The following is a 20,961-nucleotide window of genomic DNA, read 5'->3' as shown; positions in this document are numbered from 1 at the left end:
CAACCTTAGGCAGAGTTGAGTCTTTCAGCTCTTGTGATACGTCAAAACAGAGCTGTGGATGGAGGATGTGCCGTGGAAGTGTAAAAGAGCAGGGGCAGAGATGATGAGGTAAAGGACAAAACTGGTGTTCTGATAAAAAAGATTCTAAAGATACTAGATGTGGATGGCAATCATTACCCAACACTTGGGCCGCCGTTGCGGGAGGTGGATCTCTGTATGTGGAAAGAGGAGACGATAGTTTGGGTGCTCTGGAGAGCAGTGAATGCGTCACACATAAACGATACTACTGTTTTTGGCACAATACTCACAATGGTGGAACCCCTGCCTTCCTCTAGGAGGCTGATCACGGGGCTAGTCCAAAAGGCGCCAGTTGCCAGTCGTACCCCAAAATGCTGTATACCCCAAAATGCTGTATTGCGTCCAGCATCTGTAACATCAAAGGTGATGTTGAGCTGTATGTAAGATTCCCATAATGCAGACAGAACTGGAACAATGCTCAGAGCCATAGAAGAGTCGAGTTGTCTGCACCCAAGCAGATATTGCTGCGGCATTGAAGAGCATTGAGATGTGACCAAGATGTCTGCTTTAGTTGACAAAGATGGGGAAGCCATGTCAAATGGGCATTAAAGACCAGTCCCAAAAAACATTGAGAGTCCATCACATTGGAGAACTAGCCATCTAGGTACAGGCCTGGATGGGAATGGACTGGATTACAATGACAGAAATGCCACCACTTACAGTGCAGTTTGAAGAGGAACACATGAACTAATACTACCTATATGGACCAACAAACAGACATCCCTGGAGGCTCACGAAGGGCTGACCCGATTCTGGCAGAAGGCTTAGAAACCATGAAGAGTCGGCAAATGACTATCTATGAAACTAGATCCCTGCAAGACAACACAAGCTGCAGAATTGAGAGAAAGAAGAGACTATAATTCCACAAAGCGACGATAGAAACCATTACAGTCCCATTGGAGAATAGTAGTACAAAAGTCCGGATGGATGTCAAATGGGCCAGAATCGATCATTGTGCCGAGTCAGTGTCCAACACTAGTAAGGATGGAGTGTCATCCTGAATGTAAGATCAGATTGACAGGGAGGAGGTGACAACCCCCGAGATGTCAGGTGGCTCATCGTATGACTTGCGCATCTTAGTCCCATGTCTGACTTTATGTAACAAGCTTCTTGTCCTGAAGTCCCTGGAGAGGGACGCTACTAGACGGAGCCCCATCTCTGACAGGTGCCAGGGAAGAGAGTTTCTCCTCTGGCCGAGGAGAAGGAGCAGTAATCTGAGGGGGAGGCAAAGAAAACCACTAGAGAGCAGGAAAGGTAAGGCGGACAGTGTTGAGGTAAGGAGGGGAGGATGGGAGGAGGGGAGGAGGGGAGCAAGGAGGGGAAGAAAGCAGACAACAGATGCAAAGACAGGCATTAAAGACATCGTGTGGAGATAGTCCAATTTCTATTGGGGCACAGAGTAGGATAGAAGGTCAGAAGTTTTGAATTCTTGAATCTTCCTTTCCTTTTTATAGATTTATAGATCGATCAATCTGGCAAGCGAGGAGAATGGGGGCCAGAACAGTTCACGCTCTTGGGTTGTGGGGTGCGAAGGACTGCACACATAGAGGTCAGCCGCAGTCATCACAACTAGGAGTTGCCTCACATTACAAAGACGAATGACCAAAACAGAAAACTGGAAACAGCACATGAAGGTGGGATATAGGGCTTCATGTTGCAATGGTAAACCATAACTCTGGCTTTTTCTGGAAGCATATCCCCTCAAAAGGATAAATGGGTTGGTATTAATGTATTAATCCGATTGTCCTTAGGATCTCTTTGGACCCACTGTGCCATGCCAGATTAGTTCCTATTCCTCATCAGACTGAAAGAGGAGGTCACTGTCGAAACTAATGCTCTATATCATATTTAAGGACTGGTGAGCAGTAATGTTCACCAACATGTCTCCTAAGTGCCCACAGGCAAAAAAGGGGGCCCATTGACTGGCAGAAGAGGTTTTAATCAGAAGATCACATCTTACTAAGTGAGTCACCTTCATCAAACTTATCTTCAATGTGTTCTACAAAAAAGCAGTTTGGTAGCTGCAAAAGTCTCCCTTCTGTCCTCAAACAAACCAAATAATGGAGGAAGGGCTTCACACCAAGCTGGTGGGACTGGCCCTTCTCCCAGGGGTGGCCAGGCAGTCAAAACCAAGGAAGCAAAAGTAGGAGCAGAAAGAGAACCATTACCATCTGAGAAGAGGGCCTCGAAAAAGGGGCCAGAAGTATGGAGCTTAGCACACTTCACGTGCAGTGTCCCCTCTGGAGTGACCCACTGCGATCACAGACTCATCCTGTGTGCACCACCCAGCTGCAGCAAGAGCCGCCTCGCACAGCAGTCGTTAGCAGGAGTTCCAACAAGGGGGGGGGGGGGGGGGGGGGGGGAGCAACCACTCCTAAGTACGCATAAAAGACGCAGTGACAGCTCAGGTACCAGAAGTAAGATCCCTGTGTTGTCAGGGGGCTCAGCCAGATGAGTTCATAACAGCCTCACCATGCAAATCAGCTAACATGTTGGTGGCCTAGCAGGAGGTGGGGAGGGGCTATGGAAAAGAAGGGAGAGGGACAAAGGAACTCATGCCTGACGCACTAGTGATGGAGTTCTTCCCCAAATAGCTCACAGTATGCGAAAATTTTATAAATGGAGGTCAAATGCGAAGAAGACCAGAAAAAGCCAGAAAAAAGGGAGAGTGGAAACATGAGACAAGTGCGTAGAGGAATAGCTGGGTCGTCATCAAAGGAAAACACCAAGGGAGAAAGGGGGGGGGGGCAGAGAGAGAGAGGGGTCAGGATGGGAAGGGGTGGATATGGAGAAAGGACTGCAGCTCAGGAGGGAAGAGATGGTGCAATAGCTCAGGGACCTGTGCATGTCACACACATACCCACAAAAGATCTGTGGGTGCCCAGAGGTGGGGGGGGGGGGGGGGGGGGGACATAGCACAAACAGAGTCGTGTGCTAATATCAAGACATGAATATTGTTTACTTTTGACTCCATGAGTATTATTTCCATCAGAATAAAAACAGCAATCAAAAATAATGTCTTTGCTTACAGAAACTGGTTAAAAAAATTATTTGAAAAGAACATGCAAATGAGAACACTGCCATGATGGGAACAAACCTGTATCAACAAGGGGAGTGAGGAAACTGGGATATTAGACACTACTTTCAAGTCTTTCCTCAATAACTGTGAAATTGATAATTCGGTTATATCACATTGAACAGACAGTAGCTCACTGTAAAGAGTACTACGGCCTGGTTTATTCACGAGTCGTTTCTCCAGCTCTTCCAGAACTGACACATCTTTGGCAGTAAACTTCTTCGGATTATCCGACAAGCAAGCTGTGTCTAAGATGATTGTACCTGCAACAAACCAAAACAAATTTTATAACCAAATAACAAACAAAAACATTTACTATGAAAAAGTAACATTAGGGTTACATTCTTGAGAGAAAGACTTTAAAAAAACCAGAGATACATTTAAAAGTAAAAATTGAATATGACACGTGTGATGTTTCTGTGATGTTTCAGGGAGGAGAAACAAAGCTCAGTGTGTGCTAAAGACGTGGCTCAGAATGATCCATTACATGTAATAAATTACAGAGAGAGAGAGAGAGAGAGAGAGAGAGAGAGAGAGAGAGAGAGAGGAAACTATAATTGGAATGTCACAGACATTTATCAACTTCAGGATTATGACCACATAGAAATATACAGTAGCACGAGAAACATGTGAGCAACAAGAAATAAGAGTGACCTATATAAACAGTAGTGACAAAGAGACAGATAAAGTTAAGGATATGATGAAGGAAAGCACTCCTTCGGGCTTTGTTTAAACTCATTACCACAAAAAAATTTCTTGCTAGAACAAGAGAACAATATGAATTTTAAGTGAAAAATTTCAAGCAATGGACTACAGCTTGTCAATCTATATTACTTTGCTTAAATAAAACGCGTACAGAGCAGCTGTGTGTTATCAGGCTACATGGCTCTGACATTCACAATAGGATGCAGAAAAGTTGTAAGAATTGTGGAGTCAATTAGCCAAGCTTTTGTGCTATTGCCTCCAGCCACTCCACATGTGAATGCCTTTTCTAAATACTGTACTGTTATAAATACTGCTATATAACATACACAACTTCCCAAATGCAGTCAGTGATGTTGACAGAAAACTCATTCGTCTAAAATGCCCAGAACATTCTGGTACAATGTTTTATAGTTATAAAAATTTTCATTCAATCGTACTACAAGCAGCTGCACATCCTTAGGGAAAATTCATTAAGATCGATGTTGTGGGATATTGGAAGGGAGGCAATGGTGGTAGATTTCATTCTTCTAGAGTATTTTGCTTGATGCAGGAAGGGCAGCTTAATATACTGCCAGACTCTTCACTACCACAGACATCAGTTGTGCTGCTTTTTGTATTCAATGGAGAAGAGGAATATCCACAGTTGCGTCATTTCATGAAATCTTACAGTCAATCATTTTTAAATCCCTGGAATGAATATTTCAACAAATGCTTTTCCAGACCACAATGATTAATTAATGTGCTTTTGGAGTAAGTGCTTAGTTGAATATATTTTGGAAGCCAGCAGAAGCTTCACAATTTGCTGACAATACTGTGAACTGTACATGTTCCCACAATATTGTCATTGATCTAAATTGATCCCTGCATGTCAGTGAGCAACATACAGCATCATCAAGCTTTCTATGCAAGGCATTTATCATAGAGAAAGAAACTTCTATAGGCCCCCAAATGAAGGTGTCCAAATGAGACAGTTTTGAAAACCTTTTCTCACATAATGATACACTGTTTTCATATGTTTCGGAGCTATGCTACTTCAACTTTATTATCACTCTCGTTTTAAGATAGTGAAATAAATAAAGAGATTAACGAAATGTTTTCTGTACTTATAGTCTGTAATTCTGCTGCCACCTCATCACATAAATTGTCCAAAATGAATCATTTGTGATGATAGTTGTTTCGTAGGCCCCATAAAGTGAAAACAACTGCTGTCAACACCTTCCACTAATGCTCGGCACTGCTCTGTGCCACTCCGCTCCATGCTGCTCTGCTCAGTGTCACTATAATCACACACACTGAACAGCGTTGGTTTCTTTTATCAGCACTGCTCTACTTACCAAACTGCTCTGGTCATGCCACACACTTGTGGGCGGTAAAAATTAGCAATTAGAAGTTTTGCTGTTTAGTTCACTGTTGGGTACTTTACACAGTCACAATTAAAATTTCAGATGTAAAACACGGTGCTTGCAATAAACAACAACATTAATTCTTAATTAATCAAGCTTGACAGGTTTCCTGTAGCATGTCGCTACCACTGACGTAGACAGGGGTACTCAAGAGCTTAAAGAACAGCTAGTGAAAACCAGTCTCTGATACCTAGCCTCAACATCATCTACCTAGCTACTCTCAACTTAGTGGTAGCCACCTCAACTAAGGTAAACATTTAAAAGCTGTCAGAAGGACATCACTACATCCCATACCAGCACCAGAAGTAGGCACTTAAGGCTCTAAAAGAATGGTGTATGTGTCAGAAATGGAAGAGCTAAGGAGCCATTTTCAGATCATAAAAGAACCCTGATGGGAAGCTGTTCACTGTTCACAGAAACTGACAATTCCAGAAACTAGATGTAAGCTGTTAGTTGTCATGGTTCATTCTCCATTAGTGATCATGTCTGGGATGTTTTGTAATGCCAGCTTCATGCCAAGCCTCACTGACGGACATCGATAACCTCTCCTCAGTGCAGCACTCGTGTGAAGAATGGGCTGCCATTCCCCAAGAAATCTTCCAACACCTGACTGAATGTATGCCTGTGAGAGTGGAGTTGTCATCAAGGCTAAGGGTGGGCCAACACCATATTGAATTACAGCATTATCGATGGAGGGCACCACGAACTTTTAAGTCATTTTCAGCCAGGTGTCCAGATACTTTTGATCACATAGTGTAATATGCGCATGGTGCTGATACTGGATGGATGACTGTAACTGAGGTGTTGTCAAAGAAGTTCATAACTTTTATCAGACATAGTATATTGATCTGGTGTGCCTCTCTCGTCATGCCGCTGATGTTCAAATCAGGGCGAATGAATGAAACTATAGTTTATCATCTCCAAGATGAGTCTCAGTCTGCTACAGACGAAATTAAGTTGCCTACCTATTTGACAAATTGTTCAGTGCCACTCAGCAATTAATCAATTAATGCGTTCACAAAAATAAAGATTTTGATCATTGAAGCATAAAAATGGCGGTGTATTAACAAGTGTGTAATTCAGGAATTTCGAATGTTTTTCACCTTCAGATCTACAGGCTGTGAGAAGACATAATGGACAGGTTATCTTAATATTTTCTTGTCGATTTTCAATATCACTTTTTGGAGTTCATTTACAGGAAAGGGAAGTCTTCCAAGCTGATTGAAACTAGTAGATAATGCAGCTGGTGGCTGCATGACCACTGAGCTTGCGAGCTACTACTGTGCTCTCTGCTCTGTTGTTTCCATATTGATGACTAAGTAAGATATATAGCAAAATATCAGTCATTTTTGCGTGTGGAATAAGGACCTGAAATCATAAATCTGATAACCCAGTGTCACACCTTAAGTGAAAATCACTCAGATTATTGACTGGAACTGAGAAGAGATTATCAAGTGGATTTAGCAGGTTCATACTGTACTGTTCCCAGAAGTAACTTAACAGTCACAGAGTTGCCAAAATGTATTTTGCAATGTTGCCAATTATATTAACGTCATTCACAAATAAACGAAGTGAGAAATGCTCTAGGAATCATAATGCAATTGCCAACAGAAGACGTGGTCCCTAAAAAAGAGTGCTGAAGCCCCTAACTCACTGTTGGAGGGACACGGGCACAAACCCACATGATGACAGATTAAGAGCATACTTGCATCAACAGTCCACTGCACTCAGTTGTGCTGAAAATAGACAACTGCAGGTTTCAGAAGAGCAAAACGGCCTACAGCGTGTTTCCTTACAGCAGTAGGAGTGCTGGGAATGAAAATTCGTCAAAGAATGATGGAAGTGTGTGGAGAGCACAAAATATCTGTTGCAATTCGGATGTGCAATCCAATCTTGGGACAATGGCTGTAGCACAACTTTATTTTCAATAATGAAGGCATTCACCAGCTGGACAATTTTACTGATCATGTGGTGTGATGTTCCAGACTGTGCTTCATCAGCCCACAAACTCCACCCTTCCATGAACTGCTTGTGCCACCCCTCGACCCTTCCAATGGCCATTTAGTGCTCTCCATACACTTGCACCATTCTTTGATCAATTTACATTTCTCGTACACCTTTCACTGTCAGGAAGCGCACTACACACTTTTGCCTTTCTTTTAGAGCCTCCATTCCTCCATTTGTAATATGACAGAGCAGTTCACTGATGATGCAGACATGTGCTTGCTCTGTCATTATGTGTGTATGCACCCATGTCCCTCTAGCAGAGAATTTCGGGCTTTAGCAGCCTTGTAGGGGCCATACCTTTTCCCACATGCAATCCCATTATGATCCCTCCAACAGTTCTCATTTCACAGCCTCCAGTTCACTTCTCTTCGAGTGACAATACTACCAGGGGCAGAAAGAATGCGTGTTTCTGGAGTGGTCTTGGATGTGAGAAGCACAGTATGCATCTCACACGCAGCCACCGGACTGGCCCAGGGCCAAAACTGCCCAAGTACATGCCACTGACTTTACTCATATTTTTGTAACCAAGCTTAGGGGGCTAAAGATTAGTAATAATACTCAGATGCACGGACTGCAAACTGAGCCCCATACACCAACAGCTGTCATGCTTGAGCATACTGTAAAGCTCATTCAGTGGTCATGGTTCACTTTTTTGGAGCATCTGCAGTGGTTATGGCATAAACATTATATGAGGATAATACACCTTTTGAGCAACACAGATTTAAAACAATTTTTTCTTAAGAATGTTGTCACCACCACTACCTCCAACACAGAAATGCAAATGAGAGAACAACAGAATTTTAAAGAATGAAGCACTCATTGTTTGACTTCAACTTGCGAAGTGCTCAGCAAGTCCCATATTAATTGCAAGGACTACATAATACTGTATAGGCTCAGTAACTCCTTCAAGATATTACTGCTCAACAGCTCTTTTTTAACTCAATAACTGGGGTACACAAATACTGCAAGAAATGGATCTAACCACTATAGGACTTAACATCTAAGGTCATCAGTCCCCTAGAACTTGGAACTATTTAAACCTAACTAACCTAAGGACATCAGACACATCTATACCCGAGGCAGGATTCAAACCTGCGACCGTAGCAGCAGCACGGTTCCGGACTGAAGCGCCTAGAACTGCTCGTCCACAGCAGCCAGCAAATAGTGCAAGAACCAGAATGACAAACAGACGTGAAGACTAGTGAACTTGAGGTGACATCACCGTAAACAAACATGAAAAATTCATTAGGAAATTGAAAAATAATAAAGCAACTTGTTTGGATGATATGGTAGAGGAACAAATTAAATATTTCAGGACCAAAACAAAATACATAGCTTCCAGAAGTATCCCCACGTTGATTTGTTCCTACATGATGAATTTACCCCTAATACATGTAATTGATGTCGTCTTCGTATCTTTGCAAAACTCCGTTTGTAACTCAGGACTACTGTTGGAAATTTCGACACAGTTGTGATGTGATATACAGTCTCACTACATGTTGCAATTATGCCATTATAACCAAATAGTGTAGATGTGTACCACCAACCTCATCTTGAGAGATGTGTATCTAGCATCGCGATGCAATTTGATTGCACTTAGTGTAGTGAAAATTCCCTCCACTTAATCTCCAACTAGCAACCTGCAGTGTCACCAGAAATTTCAGCAAGACAAAATACAGGTTTAACAACATTATACGGTTTATGTACACTATAACAAGCCTCATAATGACCACTAATTATCACCACTCATTATTTGCTCTACGAGATTGCTTTATATCAAAAACAAGTCTAAGTTTCCATACCCTCTGCTCTGAAAAACAAAACTTATCAATAAAAAGAGATGTAACTGTAAAGCAAAGCGTCTCCGTGCTAAATCACAACACTCGCCCTCAGATTGTGGATACCCACGAGTGGGCAACCGACTGCCCACGGGCCAGATCCAGCCAGCAGAAGTAATTTGTGGGAGATGGTTGGTTGGTCTAAAGGCGGGAGAAGGGACCAAACTACAAGGTCATCGGTCCCTTGTTCCTAATAAAACAACGCCACAAGTGTGAGAATAAAACGGACGAAACATATAACACAAAACGGTAAGAAAGGAAAAACCACAAGAGCGAAGGGAAGGCAACGAACACTAAAAGGAACAAAAGAGGACAAGAAAACAACAGAGACGTAAGAAACAGAAGAGAGTAAAACATTAAAGCAGATTACAGTGGCTAGCCAACCACGAGGATAAAAAGGGAAAGCCAGCCACTCTGCAACACATTCCACCCTAACAGCAATAGGGTGGAAGACACACAGGGACAAAGGACATGCACTAAAACCTAGATAGAAGTATAAAACCCACTCTCACGGATAAAACGTAAAACTAAAGCTGCTGTGGAGGCATTGTCGCCCAACACCGAATGCAGTGTGGTGGGAAAGTCAAAAGTCTGCCGCACAGCGGATAAAAGTGGGCAGTCCAGCAAGAGGTGGACAACTGTCATTTGGGAGCCACAGCAACACTGAGATGGGTCCTCGCAACGGATTAGGTAACCATGTGTTAGCCACGTATAGCCAATGCAGAGCCAGCAGAGGACAACTGATTCCCTACAGGAGGCCTGCATGTAAGACTTACACACATTCATAGTCTCCTTAACGACACGAAGTTTGTTGTGCGTGCTGTTATGCCATTCCATCTCCCGATGCCGGAGGACCCTGCAGTGTAAGACAGAACGCAAGTCAGCTTTGGAGATGCCTATCTCCAGAAGCTGTTTCCGCATCGCCTGTTTGGCCAGCCTGTCAGCAAGTTCGTTGCCGGGGATCCCAACGTGTCCTGGGGTCCAAACAAACACAACAGAACTGCGGGACTGTTCCAGAGCATAGATGGACTCCTGAATGGACACTACCAGAGGGTAGTGAGGGTAGCACTGGTCTATAGCTTGTAGGCTGCTCAATGAGCCAGCACACAGGAGAAATGACTCCCCAGGGCTTGAGGGGATGTACTCAAGAGCGTAAGATATGGCCGCCAGCTCTGCAGTGAAAACACTGCAACCAACTGGCAAGGAGTGCTGCTCAATACGTCCTCCATGAATGTATGCGAAGCCTATGTGACCATCAGCCATTGAGCCGTTGGTATAAACCACTTCAGAGGCCCAGAACACGTCAAGAATCAAGAGCAGGTGACAGCAGAGAGCAACGGGGTTATCGGAGTCCTTAGGGCTATGCAAAAGGTCCAGACGAAGCTGCAGCCGAGGCGTACACCATGGAGGCAGACGTGAACAAACCGCAAGTAGAGGTGGTAAAGGGAAGGACTCCAGTTCGGAGAGAAGGGACTGCATGTGAATCACAATCGTTAGCCCCAATCCGGGCCATCGACACAGGAGATGGACTGCCGCAGGCGGGAATAGGAAACGATAATTCTGATGCTCAAGGGTACTTTGAATGTATGTTGCATCACTGACGAGCAGTTGCACATGTCTGACCTGCAGTGGAGGGACACCAGCCTCCACCAGGACAATGGTCACCGCACAAGGTCGAGTAAATGTAATGCTAAAGGTGCTGCCAAACCATAAACCACACTCCCATAGTCAATTCAGAATTGGACAAGGGCTCTGTAGATCTGCAGCAGCGTAGAGCAATCTACACCCCAATTGGTGTTGCTCAGGCAACGGAGGGCATTGAGGCCCTGCTAGAACTTCTGCTTAAGCTGATGAAGATGAGGGAGCCAAGTCAATCTAGCATCGAAAACCAGACCTAGGAATTGATGTGTCTCCACTACAGTGAGTCGATCGTCATTAAGGTAATGTGCGAGTTCCGGATAAGTATTACAATGCCGACAGAAGTGCATGACACATGACTTTGCAGTTGAAAACAGGAAGCCATGGGCTAAAGCCCACAACTGTGCTATGTAGATGGCTCCCTCGAGGTGCCACTCAGCAACAACAGTACTGGAGCAGAAGTACAAAACGCATAAGTCATCTGCATACAGAGGTGAGACGGAGAGCCTGACAGCTTCTGCTAGACCGTTAATGGCCACTAAAAATAGAGACACACTCAATACAGAGCCCTGTGGGACTCCATTCTCCTGGATAAGGATGGAACTATGGGAGTCACCAACTTGGACATGGAAGTACAGAGTGACAGGAAGTTTTGGATAAAAATCGGGAGTGGTCCCTGGAGACCCCACTCATACAATGTGGCAAGGACATTATGTTGCCAAGCCGTGTCGTATGCATTGCGTAAGTCAAAAAAGATGGCAATCAGGTGTTGCCATCTGGAAAAGGCTGTTCGGATGGCACAATCGATGGACACAACATTATCAGTGGTAGTGCGACCCTGGCAGAAGTGGCCCTGACAAGGAGCCAGCAAGCCATGTGACTCCAGGACCCAACGCAACTGCCGACATACCATATGTTCCAGCAGCTTACATAGAACATTGGTGAGGCTGATGGGCTTATAGCTATACACATCAAGTAGGTTTTTACAGAGTTTGAGCACCCGAATGAGGGTGCTCTCCCGCCACTGAGATGGAAAGACGCCATTGCACCAGATCCAGTTGGAGATGAGAAAATGTTGCTTGTAGTCAGATGAGAGATGTTTAATCACCTGGCTGTGGATGCTATCAGGCCCAGGAGCTGTGCTGGGGCAATGTGCAATGGCACTGAAGAGCTCCCACTCTGTAAATGGGGTGTTATGGGATTCATTGCAGCATGTAGTGAATGAGAGGACATTCAAATCCAGTCGCCATTTGAGTGTGCGAAAGGCTGGGGGTTAATCCTCCACTGCAGAGGCTCGAGTAAAGTGCTCAACAATCGCGTTTGCGTCGGTACACAACTCACCATTTATGGCAACACCGGGGACAGCTGTTGTGACCTGGTACCTAAAAAGACGTTAAATCTTCGGCCAGACTTGGGAAGGTGACATGTGGCACCCAATGGTGGAGGCGTATCTCTCCCAACACTCCTCATTCCGTTGTTTGATAAGGTAGCAAACACGGGCATGGAGCCATTTAAAAGCTATGAGATGCTCCAGGGAAAGGTGCCGCTTATACCGCTGTAGAGTTCGCCGTCGCTCCTTATTTGCTTCAGCGACTTCCAGCGACCAACAAGGGACTGCCTTACGCCTCGGGCACCCATAACAGCGAGGCATCGTGTTTTCTGCCGCAGAAACAATAACCATCACATCCACGTTACCATGTGGGGGAGATTCAGCGGTGACAGCAGGGATGAAAGTTCCCGAGTCCGCCTCGTTCAAAGTCCATCTGGGCATGCATCCATGTGCCTGATGCCGGGTCAGTGACAGGAACATGGGGAAGTGGTCACTACCACAAAGGTCGTCATGTGCTCTCCAGTGGATAGCTGGGAGAAGTCCTGGGTTGCAAATTGATAAATCAATGGCCGAGTAACTATCATGAGCAACACTGAAATGTGTGGCGGCCCCAGTATTTAAGAGGCAGAGGTCGAATTCCGACAGTAAAGTTTCAACCTCTCTGCCTCGCCCAGTAAGCATGGTACCACCCCACAAGGGGTTATGGGCATTAAAAACTTCCAGATGTAGGAAAGGTTTAGGGAGTTGATCGATCACTGCAACTAATACATTCAGGGATACTGCACCATCTGGAGGAATATATACATTGCAGACAGTTATTTTCTGCGTCATACTTATTCTGACAGCCACAGCTTCAAGAGGGGATTGAAGGGGCATATGTTCACTACAAAGCGAGTTTAGGACATAAACGCAAACTCCACCTGTCACTCGATTATAGTCACTACGGTTCCTGCAATATCTCTTATAACCTTGGAGGGCAGGGGTCCAAATTGCTGGGAACCAGGTTTCCTGGAGGGCAATGCAGATAGCAAGTCTAAAGCTTAACAGCTGCCGCAGCTCAGCCAGGTGGTGGAAAAAAACGGCCGCAATTCCACTGGAAGATGACATCGCGAGACCGGGAAGGCACGAAACATTCAATGAGGCAGTTTACGCCTCCGAGTCACCTGCTGCCACGAATTTATTGCCTGAGCAGTCTATATCCATTGTGTGTGAGGGCCTGTGAGATCCAGGTCCTGAGCAGATGCCAAAATCTCCACCCCATCCTCAGCCGCAGAGCTTGTAGGTAGCGGTGGTGTAGGTGCCACCACAATTTCCTTGGTCTTAGGGACTTTCTTTTTGTATTTCTCTCGCTGCTCCTTGGGTTTCCCTGGCTGCGAGGACTTCACTGGCTTAGTCTACGGGACTGAGGATGAGTGTGAAGCCCTACAACCAGCTGCTTTTGAGCTCTTCAGCCACTGGCAGGTGCCTTCTTTACCACTAGAAGAAATCTGGGAAGGGAGTTGCCCAAGGGACCCCTTCGTAGTGAGAGAAGCCAAAGAAGACTTATGCTTTTCCGGCTTAGAAATGGGGTCAGACGTCCCCAATGGTTGGGGGGGGGGGGGGTTCAGGGGGAGAGGGGGTAGGTGTTGCTCCTAAAGTAGGTGGTGCAGGAGCAACAGGGAGGGAAATGCCCCCCACCATCAAGGGGGTAGGTGTAGTCTTCCAGCTGTGAGAGGGGACCTGGATAGGCAGAGCTGATGGTGCCAGAACTGTTGTAACAGCGTAAGACGATGTCACACACACAGGATGCAGGCGTTCAAATTTTCTCTTAGCCTCAGTGTAGGTCAGTCAGTCCAGGGTCTTGTACTCCACGATTGTCCTTTCTTTCTGGAGAATCCTGCAGTCAGGCGAGCAAGGCAAATGGTGCTCTCCACAGTTGACACAGATGGGAGGCGAGGCACATGGAGTACTGGGATGTGATGGGCGTCCACAATCTCAGCATGTGACGCTGGAAGTACAGTGGCCGAACTTATAACACATAGTACCGCATTGGGGGAGGGATATAGCCCTTTAAATCACACTGGTAGAACATCACCTTGACCTTCTTGGGCAATGTCTGACCCTCAAAAGCAAAGGTGAAGTCACCGGTGGCAACCTGATTATCCTTCGGACCCCAGTAGACATGCCGGACGAAATGTACACCTCGCCACCCTAAATTGGCGCACAGCTCATCACTGTACTGCAAAAGAAGGTCTCTGTGAAATATGATATCCTGGACCATATTTAAGCTCTTATGGGCAAGATGGTTACAGAAACATCCTCCAGCTTGTCACAAGCGAGTAACTCCCATGACTGTGTGGAGGATGCTGTTTCGATCAAGACTGACCCATATCATTTTGGATAAGCCGTCCACCTCCCCAAACTTGTCCTCTAAATGCTCCAGAAAAAACTGAGGCTTCATCATGAAAGAGTCCCTATCAGCTCTCGAACATACAGGGTACCGGGGCGAATAAGATCCGCTGCCACCCTTAGCCTGACGTTCCTCCCACAGTGTGGCCAGGGAGGGGAAGAATTTGGGGTCATACTTCTGTGCATTGAACTGAGCTCGTGATTGCTTAGAGACTGCTGTTGTTTCACCACCAGTAAGAGATGATGGACTATGCTTCATCGCGCGTCATCCGCCCTGATGCCACCCACTCTGACCAGGGGCCCTCCCCACAGGTGCCACCCAGCCGCAGCAAAGGCCACCTGGCAGGACGGCGACTGCCGGAAGTCCCGATACCCCAGGGGGATGGACATCTACCCATTGGCATACATGTGGAGTTAACAGTGCAGGCATCATCAGCAGAGTAATCCCTGTGTGGTCAGGGGGCTACAACCAATAGGGTACATGGCAGCTCCACCACAACAGACTGCCTACCATGCTGGATATCAGGTGCAAAGAAGTCCATGGTCATCGTCAATGCAGAAATAGACAGTGCATGGTGCAAAACGCATGCAGGAATGTGTCCTCCCCCTAGGGAAGGCCCTAGAGATGGAAAATGGGTAGGACTGCAATGCGACGATGAGAAAGTGGGCTACAGATCTGAATGCATGATGGATACGATCCACCTTGTAAAGCACCCTCCCCAATTGGCTCACTCTTCGGGAAAATTTTGAAGAATGGAGGTCAAACCCTACAGGAGACCATCACATAAAGGCCGAAACGTGTGAAACTTCTTTCAGTTGTCTTGTACGACAGGCAGGAATACCTCGGTCTCTAACGCCCGGGCGCGCAGGGGGGATTTGTAGGATAGAGAGAGCAAGGTGCTTGTCTTGTACATTTCACACATTTTGCTGTCCTGTATTCTTGTGTTTCATTCTGAGAGTTTCTATGTATGCTAATGTCAACATTCTCTTGAAAAGGCATATTATGAGGTATAATTTACTGCAATGGCATATCGGATATATTATTATGGACACTATAGTTTTGACGTTATGAGCTAAGAATATGACTGTCACATTCTTAATTGGAGCTGTACCTAAGGTTTATTTGCAATCTTCCTGCATCTGCAGGCCTTTGCACTACTGTAGCCTTCTACACCACTAAAAGCACTATTCCACAACATCCTACATTCTGATCAAATCTTAAATAACTCTCTCACCATAACCATCAGAAAAGTTCTCATCATGTCAGAGGAAACCACATCACCTCCTGAACACCTGACTAAAGCGGGATCCCATCACTAATGGCCGTATACCGACGGAGACATCGAGTTTGCATACTGATATTAGTCCCTTGCTCATTAAATACTCTGAAGTTCCCACAGTTATTGCCATCATTACCATGAACTCATATTTCATCTATGAATCACGAGCTGATCAGAACAAATTACTCCTCTACCAATTCATTGCTGTGGAACTGTATATTAAGTTTTACGGATTAGATCAGTATTTCCACAGCCTCCAACTATGACTACTCCCAAACCAGTATCGAGCTACCTGTCTAAAGTCAGCAGCTGAGTAATTTTTTGTGATGTCACAGAATTTTCTGTAAATGTTTATACAACTGTATTTTAATTTTTAGTTGGTTTCCAGCACTACAAGGACATGCAGGAAACCACCTACAAATTGATGTAACACCTGTGAAAAAATGTCTACAAAAAATCTATGAGGGCACAAAAATAAATTACATGACTGCTAATGATGGGCACGTAGCTTGATACTGGTCTGGCAAAAATATACAAGCATCTGTACATATACAAAAATAAGTACTGAATCGAGGTTGCCAGGGGGCCTCATGAAATGTTTTCATCATCATGTGTCTCAAGTTAAATTGTCATTCTGTAACTATGTGATTTTGACCGAAAGCAAAAATGTGCCCTGTATTTACATCTAATCATACATCATACAAAACATCATAATTTGTGTATACAGACTAAAGTGGTGAGTGAAAACCTGTAGCAAGGCTGGGAATCGAATCTGGGTCTCCTGCTTACTAAGCAGGTGCTTTAGCCAGTAAGCCACAATGGTACACCATTTCACGCAACTGCACAGATTACCTGGGCATACCTCCTTCCTTGATCCAAATTCTCACTGCCAAACCAGTCTACTTTAAATGCCCCTATCCTAGTGTTATGAAAATGTTATCGGCCATTTTCAGTTAATTAAGTGGAGCCATATGAAACAGTAAACCAAACCAAACCATACTACACTATAAAAGACTAAATATTCATGGCTTCCTGGAAGCTGTAGCATGCATTACTCATTCAATAGTTAGGTCAAATGCATCAGTGTGAATTGATTTGTCATCACAGTCATAAACCATCTGAAATGGTTATAAATTCATATCTACATGACTAGCTTCCTGCATCAGCTACTCTACCTGGGTGTTTTGCTTTTGCTCTGACAGTTACATGAACAACTAAACTAAATGCAGATACTGGGTGTGAAGAACATCCAAAGCATCCACCCTTTCAACTCCTCCATTCAAAATACAGCAAAAATAAGCAACAGAAAAGCTCTTATCAGTAAGTAAATGATGAGTATAATTTACAGTGATTAATTATTTCAAGTGAAACTGCAGCTAACATCTATCAACCTGCATCACTGTAAAAAACTGTGGTAGTTTGACATCACAAATCATCAACATCTGGATAGTCTCCACAAACTGCAACACCTACTACCCGTAAGTACTGTCGCCCATCTGCGTGTTGTTACCCATCTATGAATCATGCAATGGTGTAACATACCATATTGCACATGAGCTGCACTGATGCTTTGCTTGTGACTGTGATATCCACTGATAAAGACAGTTTTCAGGAGGTTGTCAGTAGCACATATTGGCCTGCAGTCACAGTGGCACAAACTACAAAGGATTCCAGTGATTACCAACACGAGTCAACGACAGCCGATCTGTTCAAATCAGTACACAAGTATGTTTGCGGTCTCTGTGCAGCCCATCTTATCACCTGAAGGTTCAGACTTCAGATGGCAATTGGTGGAATTCAAATCAGTTTGTTTTCTTTAGTCAAATAGGGTAAAGTTGTCATGCACAATACCTGGATTGTGAGAAATATTTTAAGTTTGGTGGTGGTAAGGTGTCTGTGGCATCCTGAGGATGAGAACTGTGTGTGTTGGTGTCTAGGTCTTAAATTGGAGACCACGAGTTTCAAACAAATTAAAAATTTAATGGCAATTATCGTTATCTTACATTACATTATGTACATTTTGTGCTTTCTACCCATTTCAGCTTCATGTCTTCTTTATGTAACATGTCATCCGCAACATACACAAAATCTGTATCTCAAATTTTTAGCTTCAATTATAACCTCCAAAAATGATGCACTTAAGTGAGGAGGGTGAAGAGTCTCAATTTTTATGCTTAAAATCACTGTAGTAGGTCTTTTTTTGGGTTGTGGTACATGGACATCTACTGTTTAAAAATTATTATTGAGTACTGGTACTTTTGTGGCAGTAAGATGGTGACTATTATATGAGGCAAGTTGCAAATGTGGTGTGTGTTTTTCCACTTTTCAGTGCTTTAGGTGTTCAGAGTATCTTATTCTAAAATTTGTGTGTCTGTCTCTCATATACAGGGTGTTACAAAAAGGTACAGCCAAACTTCAAGGTACGGCCCAACTTTCAGGAAACATTCCTCACACACAAATAAAGAAAATATGTTATGTGGACATGTGTCCGTAAACGCTTACTTTCCATGTTAGAGTTCATTATATTACTTCTCTTCAAATCACATTAATCATGGAATGGAAACACACAGCAACAGAATGTACCAGCGTGACTTCAAACACTTTATTACAGGAAATGTTCAAAATGTCCTCCGTTAGCGAGGATACATGCATCCAACCTCCGACGCATGGAATCCCTGATGCGCTGATGCAGCCCTGGAGAATGGCATATTGTATCACAGCCGTCCACAATACGAGCACAAAGAGTCTCTACATTTGGTACCGGGGTTGCGTAGACAAGAGCTTTCAAATGCCCGCATAAATGAAAGTAAAGAGGGTTGAGGTCAGGAGAGCGTGGAGGCCATGGAATTGGTCCGCCTTTACCAATACATCGGTCACCGAATCTGTTGTTGAGAAGCATACAAACACTTCGACTGAAATGTGCAGGAGCTCCATCCTGCATGAACCACGTGTCGTGTCTTACATGTAGAGGCACATGCTCTAGCAGGACAGGTAGAGTGTCCCATATGAAATCATGACTATGTGCTCCATGTTGCGTAGGTGGAAGAACATGGGGCCCAATCAAGACATCGCCAACAATGCCTGCCCAAACGTTCACAGAAAATCTGTGTTGATGACGTGATTGCACAATTGCGTGCGGATTCTCGTCAGCCCACACATGTTGATTGTGAAAATTTACAATTTCATCACGTTGGAACGAAGCCTCATCCTTAAAGAGAACATTTGCACTGAAATGAGAATTGACACATTGTCGGATGAACCATTCGCAGAAGTGTACCCGTGGAGGCCAATCAGCTGCTGATAGTGCCTGCACACGCTGTACATGGTACGGAAACAACTGGTTCTCCCGTAGCATTCTCCATACAGTGACGTGGTCTACGTTACCTTGTACAGCAGCAACTTCAATGACACTGACATTAGGGTTATCGTCAACTGCACGAAGAATTGCCTTATCCATTGCAGGTGTCCTCGTCGTTCTAGGTCTTCCCCAGCTGCGAGTCATAGCCTGGAATGTTCCATGCTCCCTAAGACGCCAATCAATTGCTTCGAACGTCTTCCTGTCGGGACACCTTCGTTCTGGAAATCCGTCTCGATACAAAAGTACCACGCCACGGTTATTGCCCCGTGCTAATCCATACATAAAATGGGGATCTGCCAACTCCGCATTTGTAAACATTGCACTGACTGCAAAACCATGTTCGTGATGAACACTAACCTGTTGATGCTACGTACTGACGTGCTTGATGCTAGTACTGTAGAGCAATGAGTCGCATGTCAACACAAGCACCAAAGTCAACATAACCTTCCTTCAATTGGGCCAACTGGTGGTGAATCGAGGAAGTACAGTACATGCTGACGTAACTAAAATGAGCTCTAACATGGAAATTAAGCATTTCCGGACACATGTCCACATAACATCTTTTCTTCATTTGTATGTGAGGAATGTTTCCTGCAAGTTTGGCCGTACCTTTTTGTAGCACCCTGTATGTGCCAACTGACAATAAATGGAAGTTAACTGATGTATGTCTGTTTTGCTGAATTTATCTGGAGTTGTGCAGAGTGTTTGTAACCATACTTTTCAATTTCACGACAAATCATCTTGAGAATGCAATAGAAAGTTTCTCTCTTCACCTCATATATTTATAAAACTTGTCTGGTTATTCCAGTAACAGAGTAAAGAGTGTACAGTACTCACCAAATTCTATTCGAGACAGATATAGATTAGAACAGATTCTGACAAGATCGGACGCACTATGAACCAGCTGTCAGTCAATGTTATCGAGCATTCTCTGGTGACCATCATCTGATGACTATTGTCAGTACCACTGTGAATGCAGTCTTAGGAGTAAGTCCACAATGTAGGTGCAAAGTAACATGAGAAAAATTATGGAAACAGTGCTTTCTTCTTAGTACACAAGTATTTTTAATTTCTCTCTCTTCCATAGCATCTAAGTTTGCTGCTTTACCATTTTACAATTTCTTACATCATTACATTTGTCAGTGATTTCATCTGTGAGATAATTAGTCTGCATGTCCATTTCTTTTCCTGGTTTTGCTCTATTTGTGCAACACCTTTAAACAAGTGGTTGTGTGCAATTACATCTGGAAAAAAAGTGAATGTGTCCTAGGGGAACCTGCAGACTTTTTGGCTGTTTTTGTTTGTGACATGTGGAGCACTTCACAGGCTGGAACCTGACAATTTTGTTTATCTAACAGTGATAGCTGTTTTGCAATACCTCTTCATGAATGAAGTTTTGCTGAAGCGGAGAAGTATATTTAGATAAGAGAACATAATATTGCATCCAGGATTATAATTTATGAGGACTGGAATGGCAGAAGGACAGAAGGGGCACAGAGGATGTACAGTACAAATCTAGCAATATTCTCTCTCTCTCTCTCTCTCTCTCTCTCTCTCTCTCTCTCTCTCTCTCTCTCTCTCTCTCTCTCTCTCTCAAGGCTTCATCGTTTCGCCACCTATGCTTCACTGTACAAGCGGCATCATTATCCTCATAAGAGCATTTTTGTAGAAGTTTGATAGCCTCTCTGCTAGCCAGTCAAGTAAGCAATTCTTAGCATACAGAGCACAGGTGAATACAGAGTGAGTGTCATATCTTGCATTTCCTGAATCAATGATCCATTTCCTCTAACTTCACACTGTGGAGCAGCTTTTCTGTTACTACTGTGGCCTTTTTTTTTTTTAAGTGTACCTTTAACTTGG

The 20,961-nt window shown here is 44.2% G+C and overlaps 1 protein-coding gene across 1 annotated transcript in view; it reads right to left on the bottom strand.

The window, feature by feature from the left end:
- Nucleotides 1-20,961, bottom strand: part of LOC126298969 (exopolyphosphatase PRUNE1-like) — a 134,437-nt gene that overhangs the window by 58,107 nt on the left and 55,369 nt on the right. Inside the window, exon 4 of the mRNA XM_049990587.1 lies at nucleotides 3,176-3,417. Coding sequence (XP_049846544.1) covers nucleotides 3,176-3,417 — 242 coding nt within the window. The remainder of the gene's footprint in view (nucleotides 1-3,175; nucleotides 3,418-20,961) is intronic.

The sequence above is a fragment of the Schistocerca gregaria genome, chromosome X, assembly GCF_023897955.1.
Source record: "Schistocerca gregaria isolate iqSchGreg1 chromosome X, iqSchGreg1.2, whole genome shotgun sequence".
NCBI lineage: Eukaryota > Metazoa > Arthropoda > Insecta > Orthoptera > Acrididae > Schistocerca > Schistocerca gregaria.
This window is presented reverse-complemented; position numbering and strand designations above follow the sequence as displayed.